The sequence below is a fragment of the Trichoderma reesei genome (assembly GCF_000167675.1).
Source record: "Trichoderma reesei QM6a unplaced genomic scaffold TRIREscaffold_8, whole genome shotgun sequence".
Lineage (NCBI taxonomy): Eukaryota > Fungi > Ascomycota > Sordariomycetes > Hypocreales > Hypocreaceae > Trichoderma > Trichoderma reesei.
Genome location: NW_006711155.1, coordinates 836,174 through 853,706, shown reverse-complemented (window position 1 = coordinate 853,706; position 17,533 = coordinate 836,174). Strand labels below are relative to the sequence as shown.

The 17,533-nt window shown below is 55.3% G+C and overlaps 6 protein-coding genes across 6 annotated transcripts; 4 read left to right on the top strand and 2 right to left on the bottom strand.

The window, feature by feature from the left end:
- Positions 1-277: 277 nt before the first annotated feature.
- Positions 278-1,506, top strand: TRIREDRAFT_107008 (uncharacterized protein; the record flags this gene model as incomplete). Its single annotated transcript, XM_006965089.1, has 3 exons — positions 278-752; positions 885-1,404; positions 1,485-1,506. 3 exons carry the CDS (start codon positions 278-280, stop codon positions 1,504-1,506), a joined length of 1,017 nt encoding a protein of 338 aa, XP_006965151.1.
- Positions 1,507-2,898: 1,392 nt separating this feature from the next.
- TRIREDRAFT_107007 (uncharacterized protein) lies at positions 2,899-3,902 on the top strand (the record flags this gene model as incomplete). Its single annotated transcript, XM_006965088.1, has 4 exons — positions 2,899-2,973; positions 3,055-3,188; positions 3,258-3,414; positions 3,651-3,902. The coding sequence occupies 4 exons, from the start codon at positions 2,899-2,901 to the stop codon at positions 3,900-3,902; spliced, it is 618 nt and encodes a 205-aa protein (XP_006965150.1).
- A 1,445-nt stretch (positions 3,903-5,347) lies between these two features.
- Positions 5,348-6,191, top strand: TRIREDRAFT_41768 (uncharacterized protein; the record flags this gene model as incomplete). Its single annotated transcript, XM_006964806.1, has 2 exons — positions 5,348-5,659; positions 5,832-6,191. Coding segments are annotated over 2 exons (672 nt in total), but the record flags the coding sequence as incomplete, so codon positions are not given.
- Positions 6,192-7,343: 1,152 nt separating this feature from the next.
- TRIREDRAFT_107005 (guanine nucleotide exchange factor) lies at positions 7,344-11,550 on the bottom strand (the record flags this gene model as incomplete). Its single annotated transcript, XM_006964924.1, has 3 exons — positions 7,344-9,325; positions 9,393-11,329; positions 11,435-11,550. The coding sequence occupies 3 exons, from the start codon at positions 11,548-11,550 to the stop codon at positions 7,344-7,346; spliced, it is 4,035 nt and encodes a 1,344-aa protein (XP_006964986.1).
- A 2,830-nt stretch (positions 11,551-14,380) lies between these two features.
- On the top strand, positions 14,381-15,322 carry TRIREDRAFT_107003 (uncharacterized protein; the record flags this gene model as incomplete). Its single annotated transcript, XM_006965087.1, has 3 exons — positions 14,381-14,934; positions 15,251-15,255; positions 15,309-15,322. 3 exons carry the CDS (start codon positions 14,381-14,383, stop codon positions 15,320-15,322), a joined length of 573 nt encoding a protein of 190 aa, XP_006965149.1.
- Positions 15,323-15,755: 433 nt separating this feature from the next.
- On the bottom strand, positions 15,756-17,474 carry TRIREDRAFT_107002 (uncharacterized protein; the record flags this gene model as incomplete). Its single annotated transcript, XM_006964923.1, has 3 exons — positions 15,756-16,284; positions 16,329-16,926; positions 16,988-17,474. The coding sequence occupies 3 exons, from the start codon at positions 17,472-17,474 to the stop codon at positions 15,756-15,758; spliced, it is 1,614 nt and encodes a 537-aa protein (XP_006964985.1).
- Positions 17,475-17,533: the final 59 nt, after the last annotated feature.

Here is a 17,533-nt window from a genome sequence, read left to right as displayed (position 1 = left end):
CAAAGTAAAGACCCGTAGCTGAGCAAGATACCTTGGGCACCTCGGTCAAACAAAGAAACCATCACATAGGCTTATGTACCTACGATGGCAGAATTACTTTCTCCTCCTTCTGCTCCCTTCCTCAAGATAAGTACTATAGGTAGGTACATCGGCATCATTCTGCCATTTACACCGCCCTTCCTCAGGCATCAACTCACTCTCTCGCTCTATTCATCCTTGGCTTCTGTCTCCTTCCGACCTCTTCTTTCTTCTTCCTTCCTTCAACATATCTTGCACAATGGCCCTCTGCAAGCATCGGTCTCGGGTGTCTCGTGACTGTCTCAGCAATCTCCCCATTGAACTTCAGTACGAGGTCATTCGGCATCTCCCTCTCAAGACCCTGGGCCGCTTGGCTCGAGTCTCCCAGTTGTTTCGCGAGATTGTCACTCCGATTCTCTACAAGCAAGATGCCGACGAGGAGCGACCGCGTGCCATCTACTGGGCTGCGAGCACCACTGAAGCTGACGATGAGGCAATCACCAAAGTCCTGGACCTCGCCAAACAATATGGTGGGGACCTGAATCGCCTGTACTTTCTTGGCACCTGGCGATCACCACCCAAGGCCACGCCTCTCCATATAGCCGCTGCCATAGGAAACATGGCAGCAGCCAGGAGACTCCTGGAACTCGGCGCCGAGGTAAACGCGTTGGGACGTGAAAACCTCGACCCGGAAGATGTGGCTGATCCCTCGATACGACATGCTGCCGATCATGGTCTGTGGCGACCTCTATTTGTCCCATTGGTCTCTCGAAATGAAGAGATGATTCAACTGCTGTTGCGGTTTGGTGCCTCGCCTGTGCTTCTAGTCCCAGTCGATAACCCGACGGCCACTGCACATGAACCAGGCACCGTCAACATTCTACACATTTTTTCCGCGGATCCTGACGCAAACATTACAGATGGTGCCGATCAATCGTACTCTGAGTCGCTCAAGGAGCTCATCGATGTTCCAATCCAGCGAGGGTCGACGACGCCTTTGTTCCTGGCTCTGCGCCACCACAACGGCAGGGCCCTCAAAAAGCTCATTGTCAACGGTGCCAACATCGAGGCCCTGAATGAGTTTGGAAGGACTCTACTCACTCAAGCTATCAGTCTCCGCTTCACGTCAAGTGATGCACAAGCGCGGCTTTGGTATAATGGAGTCGCAGAGCAACTGGTCAAGTCTCGCAAGCCAAAGATTAGCGGCTACAGCCCTCAAGAAGCGTGGGAGACTCCATTGACCTGCACCATCAAGGCCCTTGAAAACATCCCCGCTGATTACAAGAGGGCAACTCAAGATGTTGAGGCCATGATTGATCTGCTTCTGAAGCATGGGGCCGACATCAACGAGAAATCGAATGAAGGAAACACCATGCTCCATGCTCTGTGCGACGTTATATGCAGGAAAAGCTTCAGCATCAACGGACTCCTGGACATCTTTCGCCGATGTGTTGACAACGGTGCAGATCTCACGATTCCTTTTGCTAGCGGAAGATCTGTGCTGGGAACCTGCATGCTGAGACACAATCAACGTCCACTGAGATTCTTCCAGCTCCTCCTAGAGATGCACGCACCACTCATGCCCTCGGAAGTAGACGCCGTCTTCGTCAAGTGGGCACAATCGTTCAGTCTCCGCAAATCGCTCGATGGTTATGTACAAGAGTATCGGACTCAAGTCTCTCAAAATGCCATCGATTTGATGTATTTAAACGTTCTCGGGTACGATGAGGTGGCCTGGAAGCAGCTTCAGGAGCACTTCCCACGAACTACAATTGCCGAAAGGGTTGTGTCGGAGATTCTCCTTGGACCCTCGAGCCGAACCAGATGGTTCAAGCTCGCTCTTGACGTGCAGGGGTTTGATGGCAACTATATTAACAAGCATGGAAATAGCCTCCTACATTGCATAGTCGACCGGCTGGACAAGAACCTGAAGTACAGGGACATCCAAGCGAGAAGCGATGCATGCGAGCTGCTTCGGCGAGGCGCGATCCCCAACCAGACGAATGCCCGCGGCCAAACGCCTCTGCAAGCGCTCAGGAGCTTCCAAGAGCAAAGGAACTGCCCAGTCTTGAGGCTCTTTTTATACGACGCGACGGCTCTTTGGGATGACCTACAGGCAGGACTTGCTACAGAGGATCAGTGGCGGGGATTTCTCGAGATCGAGGGGAAACGCCCCAGCCGTTCTGCTCCTTGAATCGCCAACCTTCCTAAAGAGGAAATGCTCAAGCGACGAGCTGTGGAGATGCCTCTATCAACACGTTGTAGCGGCATTGGCTGTGATTGGGATAAATTATCCTGGTGTGGCTCTTCTTTTCCTTTTCCGACTTCTTTTGGGGGTCCTTTATCAGTTCAGAATGTGAGTAAGTCCATCATGAAAAGCCAGGGGGCCGAATCGATTATGGTATACTGTGCGCTGCTAACGGCGATATGTCCATGCTTAGGACGATACGGCGCGTCTCCATCTCGGTATTTCCCATGCTTTGCCCTCTACTTCCACTGCTCTCATTGGGCGGATACGGCGGGTGATGTTCCTCGGCATCTAGTCATGAGGGGATCAGGCATGATAGTGTTCTCATGCGGCTTATTGCGCGTGAGTTGCACAGCTTGAGACATATTATGTGATGGAGCCTAGGCAGCGCCACGAAGAGGAGAATCCTACATTGAGACTCGATGTGCATCAGTAGTTGGTGGCATATGAGATCCGCCATGGGGTCGACCAGGATATATAAAGAAGCTGGTTGCCCTTGGACTCTGCTTGACTTTGAGGGGATTTTGCTTCCAAGGGGGAACAGAGCAACAAGGGATTGATAGCATATTATATCTCGACCACATCGCTGCTGCATTATACAAAGATCAATATACCCTTTTATAAAGACAACCATGAAGCTGTCTTTCTCTATTGCCCTCGCCTCGGCCATCGCGGCTCTCGCTGCTCCGGCTCCTCTACCTGCACCGGTGCGTAACTTCTCCTCCGACCAGTCTCAGCACCATAAATCTACATACACATCAGATATACTGACGACCCAACTGTAATAGCCCGGGATCCCATCCGAAGACACGGCGAGAACCCAGCTCGCCGGCCTCACAGTCGCCGTTGTTGGTTCTGGCACGGGCTACTCCCGCGACTTGTTTCCTACCTGGGATGCCATCTCCGGCAACTGCAATGCTCGGTACGTCAAGCTTCCTTGGATTCCTACTGATAAAATACGAAGAGGCTGACTGGCATATTGCCATAACAGCGAGTACGTGTTGAAGCGAGATGGCGAGGGCGTCCAGGTCAACAATGCCTGCGAGGCCCAGTCTGGGAGCTGGATCAGCCCCTATGACAATGCCAGTTTCACAAACGCGTCCAGCCTGGACATTGACCACATGGTGCCTCTGAAGAATGCCTGGATTGTGAGTCTGCCATCTTGCTTCTCCGTGGTCTCAGTCTCCATGTCCCTCTCTGTCCATCGTTGCCCTCTGATATACCCCTGGAACTGTTTTCACCTCTGCCTCACACCCACATAACCTCAGCATCTTTGTCACACTCATCACTTCACTACAGTTCTTCTACTTACTTTATTCTCCCCTTCGACCTTTCTTTCCACCCCCTCTCATCTCATCTCATTACACCAACTGACTCGACCCAGTCCGGCGCCTCAACCTGGACCACCGCCCAGCGCGAGGCCCTCGCCAACGACGTCTCCCGCCCGCAGCTCTGGGCCGTCTCCGCGAGCTCCAACCGCTCCAAGGGCGACCGCAGCCCCGACCAGTGGAAGCCCCCGCTGACCAGCTTCTACTGCACGTACGCCAAGTCGTGGATTGACGTCAAGAGCTATTACAAGTTGACTATTACGAGCGCGGAGAAGACGGCGCTGAGCAGCATGTTGGATACCTGCTAGAAGCTTGCTAATTAATGATGAGAAGATGATGGTTCTGTTTCTTCCCGTCTCTATCGGCATTTCAACCCGGCTGTCGATTATGCCAAGTCTGCTTCTGAGTACAAAATAACGCTGAAATTGAGTATCATTATGGCAAGTCTATAGACTTAGTAAGACTAGCAATATATATATGCGTATATATATACACGATAGCAGGGGGGAACAGACGCCGCTTGCTCTACATAGGTACATTTTTCATGTTAGTAGCGGTGATAGAGACACATATAAACTCAACAAGATACTGGATAACCAAGTCATGGCGCTGGTATATTGCTTCCACTACCATCTACGACCTCTCCGGTTGCAGTTCCAATCCAGTATTCATCCACCCACTTGTTGTCTCCGTATACGGATGCCCGCAGAGGCAATCGACGCGACATCTCCCATTCCTTCAACACTTTCTGACCAAGGGACGAGCTTGATCCGCGGTGCTTTTCCACTCAACAAACAGCTTTTCTACGCTTCGCCATTAAACCGGGCGTCACAGCTCGTCGCGTGGAAGGCCATCCGTTCGCTCCGCAGCCGAGAGCTCAGGGGTTACAGCGGTATCTTCATAGGGGAGGCCGGCAGCTGTTTGATGTCACCTGTCAGACATTTCCGAAACAGCCTTTTGTATGACCGCTTTTCCTTGTAATGTTCGGGTGAAGCATGTTTACGATTCTGATGGGTATGCTGTTAGAGTGACAGCACAATGGCTGACAACATCGTTAGATACTGGATTTTCAAGGCAGCTGGACTCTGATCCCAATGTATGCTCAACATACCTAGGCTGTGAAATTGTATCACCTCGAAGTCTGAGGCCATCAAAAAGATTCCAGTTACACTGTCACACGCTCGTGGATCACCACAGTATCAGCTTCATGAGCTCCTCCCATCTCAGAGCCAGCATCTTCTCTTTTCCACCTCCTTGGGGCTTGCCCCTGTCATCATGCAAGGCCGCCAGTTGTGCTTCATCTCACCAGTCATGCTGTGCCAGGTAATTCACTGCTACATGTACACCATCATGCTGCCGAGAGAAGAAGCTTGTCAAAGAAAACCGAGCCTACGAGGAGGCAAGCAGCCGTGTTGCTTCTTTGCGCTATACCTAGTATAAGAAAGAAGTAAAAATGATTTCCACGTCGTTTCTCTCTCATTGACCAAATGCCAGATTTTAATCCATCCTCTACAGCTTTCAAACATTCAAAGTCCATCGAACTTCAACAGAACATCTCTCAGAGCCTCAAACATGCTCCTCCGCTTCCTCCTCCTTTTCACCCCCCTAGCCCTCCCCATCCTCGCCAGCCTCAAAAACCTCTCAAACTGCGACCCCCTCAAGAAAGACGCCCGTAAACAAACCCCCATCCCCAACTCCACAAGTCCAAAAAAAAATCTTTCACACGCAAGAGCTTACTCTCCAGATAAAAGACTGCCCCCCCGATCCCGCCTTCGCCACAGAAACCTCCTTCGACTTCACCCGCACCTCCTGGGACGACGACCAATTCACCTCCTTCTGGACCGCGGACTCGTCCACCATCAAGGACAAGCGCCAGCTCGCCCTCGACAACACCGAAGGCAAGGGCGCTGCCTTCATCGTCTGGCAGGACGGCCAGGCGCCCACCCTGACCAGCACCAAGTACCTCCTCTTTGGCAAGGTCAGCGTCCAGGCCCAGGCCGCCAAGGGGCCCGGCCTCATCACCGCCATTGTCCTCAAGTCGGATTCTGGAGACGAGATTGACTGGGTGAGCTTCGTTTTCTTCTCATATCAGCAGAGCCCTCCCAAACTCTCCCCTCCCCCCCCTTTTTCCCCCCTTATTTCCAACTTCCAACCCTCCCCCTCTCTCTTTCTCTCCCTCCTTATATCACACTTGCAACTCAAATCCTCACACTCGAGTTAACAAAAACCACCAACAGGAACTCCTCGGCGCCTACGAAAACCAAGCACAGACAAACTACTTCTACGACGGCCAGCCACTCTTCAACACCTACAACACAACCCACCACCTCGACACCTCCTCCTTCTCTCAACCCCATACATACGCCATCGAATGGACCCCCGCCAGCCTCACCTTTTCCATCGACGGCGTCGTCCGCAAGACCTGGCACAACCCCAGTGACGACTCCGACTCCGACTCCGACTCCGACTCCGTCATCCCAGCGTCCAAATGGCCACAGACTCCCATGCAAATCAAGCTCGGCATCTGGTCCGTCTCCAACGCAAGCGACCCCGGCACCATCTCCTGGGCCGGCGGCCTGCCCGACTGGTCCGGGGCCGCCGCCGCCGCCGCCGCCCACGCAGCCGACAAGGACGACCTTTCCTACGCCGCGCACTTTCTCTCTCTCCAGCTCCAAGACTACGCAGGCGGGTGCAACGAAACCGACAGCGGCAGCGGCGGCGGCATCGAGTACCTGTACGACGAGCGGACGACCGGCTGGCAGGACATTGACCTCAAGGGATGCGCCAACAGGGCCGCCCCGGGAGAATACCCTCCTCCTCCTCCTCCTGCTTCTTCTTCTTCGGCAACGTCCTCGGGCGGTGGCAGCTCTTCTTCTTCGTCCTCTCCGCAGCCTACGCAGGGCGAGCAATCGGCATCTCCCACCAATACTGCCACCGACAGCGGCAAAGGCCAGGAGCCATCGGAGACGGGCAATCAGAATCCGGATCCCTCTGAGACCGGCAGCAGCGACGACAGCGGCAACGCTGCTCTTCCGAGTGGGAGACCGTCTTCGCCATTAGGTGCCGTGGTGTTTCTTCTCTGGCTACTCGCTGTCTAAGAAAGCCGAGTGAGAAGGGGGGGGGGTGAAAAAAGGACGGGCAAAACACAGGTCAAAAGCACACCAGCCACGTCTTGGAGTTGGTTCGGATCGGTATTTCTCTGCAATGATATATATTCAGCTTCACATCTTAGCAAAGGAGGGACATCGGTGCTCAACGCCACAAGGCGCTCCAGCCCTTCGTCTCACACCCAGTAGTAATGGTAATTGCGTTGACCCAACTTTCGTAAAGGCTCGTCACCCTTCACACTCACGACGACGCAGGAGACTTTCGGGGGAGGGTAGGAGGTTCAGTGAAAGCAAAGCGCTTGACCGTTCCGCTGCAGCGGCCATTACTCTCTTTGTTATTTTCATAGGCAAATGCTCGCTTATGCTTCCAACATTCCAAAACGCTGTCTCAAACAGGCAACTAGAGATACTAACACAGGCAAGTGAAAATGCAACTAATAGTACAGTATATGTCCCCCCTCTCTCACCAGCATTAACCGACGCGACTGCTTTCAGTAGTAGAAGGAAAAGTCCAAGGAGGAGGTATCAAAGACGGCTAATAGCCGAAGCACAAATGAAACGAATAATAATGGAATGACAACAACAGCATCGAACCGGAAACAGGGGGGAGAAGTCCCGGGTCCTACAACATTCAAGCAACGTTCAGGGCCGCAGAGTCTCGTCGCCATCTTCATCGCTGAGGTCCATGTCGCCATCGCTCAGCTCGCCTCTGGCCGCCCGTTGAGCCAAGTCTCGCTCCTTGTAAATCTCCCGCCTCCGGGCCTCTGCCTGCTGCAGGGTGTCAACGTAGGTTCTGAACTTGACAATCTCCCTAAGCAAGTAGGCGCTCTTGCGCTCCCAGTTTGCCATGGCTTTGTTCGCGTTGCTGCCCCTGGGGGTAAAGGCGAGAAGCATGGGGCTGCGCAGTTGGTTGTGGTTTTGCAAGTCATCCTCGATGCTCTTGACATATGCCGTGAGAGCCTCCAGCTGCTCCGGCTCGGACAAATGGCTCGGCCGCATGCTCTGCGTCGGAGGTGCCCACTCGGAAATGGTGATGCGATCACCGGGCAGCTTGCCGCGTCCGCCGGAAGTAAAGGGCCCGGATCCGAGATCGATGCTAGAGGAAGGCATGTTGACGCTCTGGACACTCGGCTGGCGACCGTGAGCGGCACGGCTGCCAGGGCGTGAGGTTCGGCCGCCGCTCATGATGGAGGCATTGTCACTGTTGGCGCCAGCGAGCGCGCTGTTGATGACGCTATCGCTCCATCCGTATTCGATGTTGCTTATGCCACCGATCAGCGGATGCGTGCTCAACCGCGAACTCCAATAGTTGGCCGTGCTGACAAACTCCTTGATAATCTCGGGCGTTCCGACTTGGAACAGGTGAACGGCACCCGTGGGCAAGCTGAGCGCCCACACATACGGCCTCGACCGCGAATATCCGGGCGATGGCAGAGCCGACGCCAGGGTCAGTCGCAAGTTAAACGTGCCCAGGTTTACGGCGTTGTCCTGCCAGTTACCACCTCCAACGGGGGCGTTGGCCTTGTCTGCGTTCCTTGTGCGGCTCTTTTGCCTCGTCGACTTGGGGGCGTTGAACGAAAAAATGCTCATCTGACCTCTCTGGATGACGGCAAAGACCTCGGTCCAGTTTCGATCCTTTGCCCTCTTGCCGACACCGTCCAGGTGATGCTTGTGCATGACTCGACCTTCCTTGATCCACGGAGGGCCGGCCAGTTCGAGCGATTCGTCGTCCAGCAATCCCGTAGCAGGTACATCAGCGCTCATGACCGACATGTTATCATTGACGTTCGCATCGTCGGAACGAACAATAGCTTGGCTCAGAGCATTTGCAAAGCCGATGGATTGCTGATAGTCTCCTCGGGGCATTGCCGAGCCGAATGAATCTTGAGACATGGAGCCCTGAGTCCGCCCCAGGGAGTAGCGGCTCCAGGTGGCAGAGGACATGGCCGGGCTCCACAGAGAATTGGTGTCGTCGAAGCTCGTCCGGCTGGAGTTGAAGCCCTGGCGCCCAAGCCCGGTTCGCGAGCGGCTTTTGGACGCCCATCGGGAGCTGCCATTGCGGCTGTTGTCTGCGAGCCGGCCTCGCGTCGACATTTGGCTTTCCGAGGGTGCCTTGCTCAGGACGCTCGGGCTCCTCTTGAGCATGCCCATGACAGACAGGTTGCTCTGCGACGGCATGTTATGGAGGTGCTTCTCTGGTTCTGCACCAAACAGGGGCAGCTTATCCTCTTTGATGGAGTTGTAGATGCTCTTCAAGACGATCTCAATCTGCTCCTCCCAAGCCTTCATCGAACCGTAAAAGGACGACTTGACAAGTGGCCCGCAGTCGTCGTGGGCATCCACCAGCTGGGTATCGATGCGAGGTGGTGGTCGGAACGAGTTGCGGAAAGACTTCTTCTCTTGCGGCTCGGATACAGCCCGTCCCCCCTCATGAAGCACAGAGCCCCTTTCAGGCAAAATGCTGGGGCGGTCGAACGCATCCGGAACAGACTCTTCCACAGCCTGTGTGATTGTCGTCAGTGTGTTCTTCACAAATTGGCTACGGGTCATCTTCTGCTCGATATCGGCAAGGTGCAGATCGGTGTTGAGCAGCATGATAGAGTAGCATATGGTGTGGATGACGTCTAGACAATGTTAGAGATGGAAACCATTTGCACTGAGGGAAATTTGGGGGGGGATGATGTAACTGACCAGTTGCCTTGAAGCCGTGGTTTGGGTTGCAATCGCACCAACGCTTGGAAAAGGCCACGAGGATGCGATCGACTTGCTGTGTCTCACCGCGTAGGATTAAGCGGCCGCACACTTTGCGCAGAGCATTGAGGATGCTCAGGTCGGTAAAGTCATACAGCTCAATGTATGCCTGCAAAGTGCGCTGCCGGATGGGGCCCTCCTCACCCATCCAGGAGGCAGCCTTTTCCTTGGGGATGAAGTCCTCACAGCCGTCGAATATCTGCTGCGCCTTTTGCCGTTCATCCTCGGTCGGCTCGCCAATAACAAATTCAGGTTCGTCCAAGTCTCGATTCTTAAGCATGTCCAGCGTCCCCGGACCCCTGACACTTGACTCGCTCGATCGTTCAACGCGAACGCTGGGGGCCGCACTGGGGGCCGTCTTGTAGTCTCCGTCGTCTGTCGATGCCGAGGCATAGGACGTCGACCGGCATTCACTGACCGGCGGAGCCCTGTGAGGACGAGGCGGCTCGTCGCCAAACCTCTCCTGGTCGGTGATACGCGGCGACTTCTTACCGCGCAGTGTACCAGCAGTGTCTTTGCTCTTGTGGGCGGTGGGAGAAGCTAATCGGCCATCGTTTTCCTTGTCAGACATTCGGCGAACAGGGGGCTCCTCGTTGTCACTACCTCCGTCGAGGTCCAGGAAGGAATTGTTCCTGTGCACGAGCTTGTTGGGAGCTCGGCCAGGCTTGTCATAAGCCGATTGATCTAGGTCCGAATCCGAGTTGCGCACTACCCGAATCTTGGCATTGGGGCTCAGCTCGTAGTCGGGAGAGAATTCTCGCTGGACATTTGGTCTGTAATCATCATCGTCGTCGTCTTCAGCCGCTCTGGGGGCTGCCTTGTTGGTGATGTCGCCAAGAGGGTGCGAGTGCGAGTGCGCGGCGCCGTCCTTCAGGTACGGGGTCATGATTTGCCTCAGGCTGCCAGCAGGGCTGTCTGTGGTCCGGTCAGAGTCGGGATGGAGGTTGCCATTGACATCAGCGAGAGAGGGTACAGGAGGCACATCGGAAGGCAGCGGCGGCGCCTCGTCAGCAACTGACTTCTTGCGGCGGCGGAAGAAGGACGACGACTTCTTCTGCAGCACCGGCTGCGTCTGCTGCGGCTGCGGCTGCGGCAGAGGGTCCTTGGGGGCAGGCGCAGCTACGATGCTCCCTTGGCCAGTGAGGCGCGACGTCAACGTCTCCGCGGGGGGGGCGGGCGTCGTGCTCTTGGAGGAACCACCAAAGACACGTCGGAAGAAGCCGTGCCGCTCCTTGGGCTGGGCAAGTCCGCCGGCAGACTGGGAGGCGGCGAGCTGGTCGGTCTTTGACTTGCCGTAGCTGACGCTGGGCGCCGGGGCGGCATCGAAGTCGCTTAAGGCCATGGCAGGTGCCACCAATTGGTGGTTTGCTGGTCGTCTGGTGTGTCCCGAGGCGCCGTCGACGGGATCCAGGTCCAAGCTGGACGGGTTGGTCAGGAAGTCGATGTGGAACGGGGAGATCAAGGGCGCATTGAGCTGCGTTTGCGCCTGCAGCGGCCCGAGATCAAAACTCGCCGAGCGCCTGAAGCCGGTGCGATCCCAGCTGGCAGGTCCAGCAATGTTTTGAGGGTAGCCCGCGTCGAAGCTGGCGCTGCTGGTGCTGCTGCCGGTGTTGGCTCGAGGTCGCGCGCGATGGATGGGAGAATCTGCGACGCCGGGGGGCTTGGGGAAGGATGCCTGGAAGGTCGAGCTGCTGTTGCTCCTGCGTCGGTTGGGGCTGCGGCTCCGGGCTCTGGGCAGCTGGACCGAGGTTCGGGTCGAGTCGTCGTCGTAGTCGGAGCTGTACGAGTACTGGTGTCGCGACGGCTGCGGGTGCCGGGAGGAGGAGGAGGAGGAGAAGGAGGCGGCGGCGGCTGATGGCTGGAAGCCGTGGGAGAAGCTGCCGGTGATGGTGTCGTGGGCCCAGGGCCGCGGGTCGTCGTAGGTCAGGGCCTTGCCGCCAAAGGAGCGGGTGGTGGTGGATGAGGTGTGTCCCAATGAAAACTGGTCGAGGGACAGCAGCATGTTATTCACCAGCGAGTCCCGGGTGACGTTGCGTGGGGACAGCGAGAGGTCGTGAGAGTCGCGGACTCTGCCTCTAGACGCGTGTTGGTCGGCCATGGCGGGTTCGATTGGCGTCGGGTCATCCAGAAAGGAAGCATTGACGTTGCGGGTCACAGTCGCCGTCAGCGTCGGGGACGTGCTCAGCTGCAGCTGCGAGTGCGACTCTGGCCTTTGGGCGTTTGGATCGGTGGAAATGAGTGGCTTGGCCGGAGGGCTAGTGGTGGTTGAGGGCGGAACCTCGCTCCTGGGCCGCGACGCAAGGGACATGGACGTGACGAGGCTCAATTTGGGAGCGCGAGCCTTGTGCCTCTGCTCTGCCTGCGCCGGTGGGGGCATTTGCACGCCGCTTTGATTTGATGGCGCTGGATCTGCTCCGCCCCCGTCAGTCGAGGTTCTGGCCAGGCCAGGGGGCGTGGCGGTTGGGCGGGCGGGCTGGCTACGGTGCCTGGCGAAGTGGCCAGCCGTTCGCTGTAATGATGGTCGGTCGCACAGCCGATCCGAGAGGGCGATTCGAGGCCGATCGGACGGTATACAGTGTCAGTCGGGGGGTGGCGCCAGGCACAGGACAGGCAGAGGACGGGGGAGAGGAGAGGAGAGGAAAGCCTGAGATTGATGGATGCGGATCGTGTTGGTTTGTTTCATCTTCTTGGGAGGAGTTACATACTACGAGTACGCGAGTACCTTATTAGGTACCTAGGTACCTACGGTACCTGACAATGTGAATTGTGCTAGTAGCCTCGAAGCCGGGACAAAGAGGCCAGTCTCGCGCCCGTACCTGTACTTGTACCTGAATCTGTGCCTGTTCCCGTCCCTGCACCTGGATACTAGCGCGAGTCACCGTCTGGTCCCTTTATGCCCTCCGCGGTCAAGTGCTATCAGATGCTCAAGGTATTGCTGGAATATTTTTTCATACCCAGTCACTTCAGAATACGTAACATCATTGTGCTCGTTGCTCCAACGCTCGAGACAACAGCAAATGAGGGTCATAATCATACATACAAACAAGACACAACAAAGCAAGCAAGGGGGCCTTTGAGTGTCTTGGCCCCCCCGGCCCACGAACAGAGGGGCCGCCCTGCAGCAAGGCTTCTGCACCACCGTTGAGCCGCGTCCACTAATTATTACTTACAGTAGACGCTGCTGTCGAAGTGGGCTCCAGCTACTAGTACTGCTGCTGCTGCTGCTGTGCTGTGCATCATCATCAATGTGCTCCATCCAGCTCATCCATGTTCCCCTTGAAATCCCGTCTCGTCCCCTGCCAGTGCAGAACCTGCTGTGTGGACACGTGAAACGCGACCTCTGGCTCCCGGCCGGACAGGTACCGGTACTACCTTACCTACCTAGTGCTAGTACTAGGTACTAGTACCTTATACCTGTTTCAGATCCACCGCCGCGACAGATGCAGTTGGGCGACGGCACGTGTCTCGGGGCCCAGTCTGCAGCAGGACCCCGGAGATGCAGGCAGGGGATTTGAGCACATCAGATCACGATGGATAATATATAATAGGTACATAAGCAGTGAGAACCTCACAGACTCGAGTCACAAGTCATCCACAGGCTGCGGATACACACACACACACACACACAGGGTTCGCAATAACCACCCCTTGCTGCATCGATTCTCATTTTGAAACACATGCGCACCGACAATTGACGCCGTGTCTGTGTACCGTTGAAAGAGGCAAAGCCAGGCATTCGTCTCTTTGTTTGCATCGTACGAGCGGGAGCCAAACTAGGTAGTACTACAACCGACCACAAAGAAGAGATACGACTCGTCCCTGCGACCAAAAAGTCTGGAGATGGCAATATCGGAAAATATAAAACAACGGTACGGGTAAAGTAGTTCATGTAAGGGTTAAAGTCGACTTCTTATTTGGCGGCGGTGATGGCTTCATTTCCTCCAGCCCTCATTGGCCGGCCCCTTTTCCCACCACGCCGTCTCGTCCGCTAATGGACAAGCGAGGCGCCTGCGACAGATCGCCCAAAAAAAAGATCGAATAGGTTTGTCCCTGGAGCTGTGCGTACTCGATACTTCTAAGCGACAAATTTGCCACTCTATTGTGATGCAACACCACCCATCCATCCTCCCCAAGATATCGACCTACCTACCCTGTAAGCGCCTGAGCAGCATTGGTCGTGTCTGCGCAGCCAACCAAAGACATTTATGGCACAGCGAGTGTGCCTCTGCCGCAGAGTAAATTCTGCTCCACAAGCATTTCCATTTTCCTCTACTGTACTGTACTCTTGACCCGTCTCAGATGGATCAGAACTACTACAGGTACACAAAGAAACGACCGCAAGGTCTTGTTCGATGGGCTAGCTGCAAACTATCGAGGCCGGAGAAAAGGCCTAGCTCTAGACAAGGGAACCATATGGCAATGGGCCAGAGACGAAAGACCCGAAATCCCCTGATGCTTGTTGACTCGTGGCTTTTGCGTCCACCCTCATTCGAATTGAAGGCTAAGGACAAACTACAATCATTCTAGAACGTGGTAGATGGGCCGTTTACCCGCTTCCACGGCTTCTCCATAGATCCACTCAACGGCTGCAGCGTCTCCGGGAGCTTCGGCTTACAAGCTCAACGTTCAGCGTTCATTCTTGACCTGCAAGCATGATAATTCTCTAACAACGAGCATACATTGTAGTATCTCCATTCGCGTATAACGTATTCAAAGTCCATAGAGATGTCAGGCGTTCGAGCCAATGCTCACTCAGCATGCCTCAACTACTAATACCTTCATTTTGCAAAATCTGACAACTCCACGTAAGCAGGCTGTAAAACTCAAGCATGTCTACAAGCTCACCATCTTCTCATCGTCTCAATCGACGTCCCATGAGCCCCAAAAGAAATCATCACAAGTCATCAAACCCAAGCCGTCAAAAAAACATGACCCATGAAACCCTGCAGTTCGCGCCCATTCTCCAAACAGAGAGACTCATCCTCACCCTCATCGACTTCACCAAGCAGTCCGACGAGCAGACCTTCATCACAATGCTCAAAACAATGGCCAGCGACCTCCTCAACATCACAGACCAAGAAGCCACAGCAAACGCCCAATCCTCCCTCGCCTTCTACCGCTCCCACGGCCGCATCCAGCCCGCCATCCTCCGCGGCCGCCGCATTGCAGCCGACCAGCCCGCCATCTGGCTCGTCCGCCTCGCGGCGCCGCACGGCGACTGCATCGGCGTCGTCTACGTCGTCCAGCGCAGCCCCATGCCCGACCAGTCCTGGATCCTCCTCCCGGAGCACCGCGGCAGGGGCTACGCCACCGAGGCCGCCGGGGAGGTCCTGCGATACTTCCGCGACGATCTGGGCGTCCGCGACATGATGGCCGTTGTGCACCCGGACAGCCCAAAGAGCCCGCGCGTGGCCGGCCGGCTGGGCTACGTGCCTGTTGAGGGCGGCATCATGTACGAGGACGGCGTGACGAGGCTGCTGTTGTATGTTTTGCCGTCTGCTATGCCGCTACCAAAGGGTTTGGTGTTTCGAAGGTTTGGATCGTCGGAATAGCACTTGCTGTTGGTTGATGCTGGACAATGCTGGAACATGCATCTGATGCTGAGGATGGACATGTATCGTGAACGAGTGAATGAAGCAGCTGCTTGAACTAAACATGCGTAATTTTGCCATGACACGGCAAACATGACACTCGCGAGAGAGGAATTGTTGAAAACGGGAATTCAACGAAGAAGGGTTACATATCAGCTTGTCTGACGATCTGTCAAATGCTCTTCTTGATTAAAATGATATTGAAAGAGCGTGTAAGTGGGCTTGCAGAATTGGTCCACTCCACGCTGGAACTAGCTTCATGTAGGCAAATCCATCTAATCCTTCCATCAGCAAATGGGCGGATGGTTTAGTGGTATAATTTTCCCTTAGCATAATCTGATCTCCGCATCAGAAATAATCGCTTGGGAAAGGTCCGGGGTTCGATTCCCCGTTCGTCCAGAAGTTGTCTTTTTTGTCCTCCTTTTTGGCTCACTTACACGGACGAAGATAGACATACCTCTCTGCAGACTCGGCCAGCCAGCCAGTCAACAGTTCTAGCTCATGGCTGGGTAAACCTTTTGCTGCTGCTCACTAGTTTAGAAGTGCTCGTCTCTCTGAACTGATCTTCCTATAGAGCAGTCGTTCAATCATTCAATCATCACGAGATGGCTGATGCCATGTAAATTACATCCCGCCTTTCTCAAACCGTTTTCAACCATTACGGCTTCATCCCGCTCGATGTCCATCATCTCATCAAACACCGCTTTCCCTCCTAGATAATGCCCGCAATCACAGCCATGACTCCTCCATAAACCCCCGCGCAGAGAACCCAGTCCAGCGTGCTTCGTTCCTCCGCCACGAGGGCAAACAGCCCGGACTGGAGCAACGCAGCAGCTCCCCCGAGACCCACCAGAAGGACGACCGTCATACGGCCGACGAATCCCGGGATCACGGAGAAGCAGACAATGGGCGCGAGCACGATCATTGCCATGGCCAGCGCGAGGCCCTTGACCGAAGGAGGCGCGGCGCTTTGGCCCGGGTAGAGCGAGCTGCCGGCATTGGAGATTTGGCTGCTCGGCGGTGGCGGAAACCCGACTACGCTGGATGACCTGGGCATGGGGCTGAGAGGATCATCCTGCGGGTTGCCATTGGAGCGTCGTCTGCGCCGCACTAAGTTGACGAGGTCGTCTGTGGCGTCCAGAAACTGGCATTCGACGTCCACGAGAGGGTTGATGTCTTGGAGATAGGCCTTGTAATCGAAGACATCTTTGATACTCGGCTCGGCCATGACATGGGTTGCGCTGAACGAAGTCATGACTTGATCTGCTCTCCGATTAGATATTACCCTGGGGAGGCGGAAATAGGGTACAAACTGTATTGATACAGCTTATGAGCAAGGTGCGTCATGATTTCCTTCTTCTTCCAGGTCGCGTCGGTCGGGCTCATGTTTTCTCGCCGCCGTGATGCGGGATATATGCCCCCTGGAAACTTTCTGTTCTCCGTGTCCACGGCATCGAGGCTATGTAGCTGCTCTTCCAACTCAATGAGTTCGTCCTGCATGTGCAATAGTAGCCGGTGATGGAGAGATTCGAACCGTCGGTAGATGGGTGCTAGTCTTGGCCCGGCCAAGTTCCCCGACAGCTTGGCTGCCAGGAGTTCGTAACCACTGAGAGGGGGTCCGTTGGGCTGATGGTTCGGCGGAGGGGGCGGTGGCGGATGAGGTGGTGGTGGCCTCATTGGGGGAAATGAGGCTTGCATGGGCGATGGAACAAACACAGGCGGCGGGTCAGGGGCAGCAAATGGTCTTTCTGGTGAGCCGTATCCGCTGGGAAAGTTTCCTGGAACGGTTTGAAGAGGCGGGAAGCGAGGGTGACCGCCATCGTTCATGGGTGGTTCATTGGGCATAGGAGGCCTTCCGTTGAATGGATGATGATAAGCTGGCCCTATTGAAACATGTCAGTCTTGTATCGATTGTCCTTGACGAAATCACGTTGGGACACTCACCTCTTGTTGGATCTTGAGGATTCTGCACTCCATAGTCCATGGGGTTGGACAGTCGAGAAGGGCTGTCATGTCTTTTAGTGCTCGGGCGCCTGTAGTGCTTCCGCGCTCTGTCCTTGGCACGGGGATTTGCAGTTTCTTCATCGAAAGGAGCCTCATCCTCTCTATCCACCGTTGCTGGAGATGCTGCTTCCGCCACCGCAGCGATGGGCGGATGGCTGGGCCCAGCAGAGGCGGATTGGGTAGAGTGCTGCGAGAAGACTGTTTCCGACATTCTTCTTTCCCCATGGAAACTAAGTCTCCCTGAGCTATTCGCTGGAGGCCGTCGCTGCTGCGTTGACGATGAAGGAAACGATGAGCTGGAAGACCTCGGGTGTTCCCCCGCGAGCATGTTCTCATCGATGCTGGCATGGCGGGTGTGTGTTGCATTTCCTTTGCCCTTGTTCCCCCTGGGCGGGCCGGGGTTCACTGGATCAACCTCAACAGGCATGTCGTTGAACGCTGTAAGTCGAGGAGGTTATCGTCACTTATACCGTTGCAGCTTCCAAT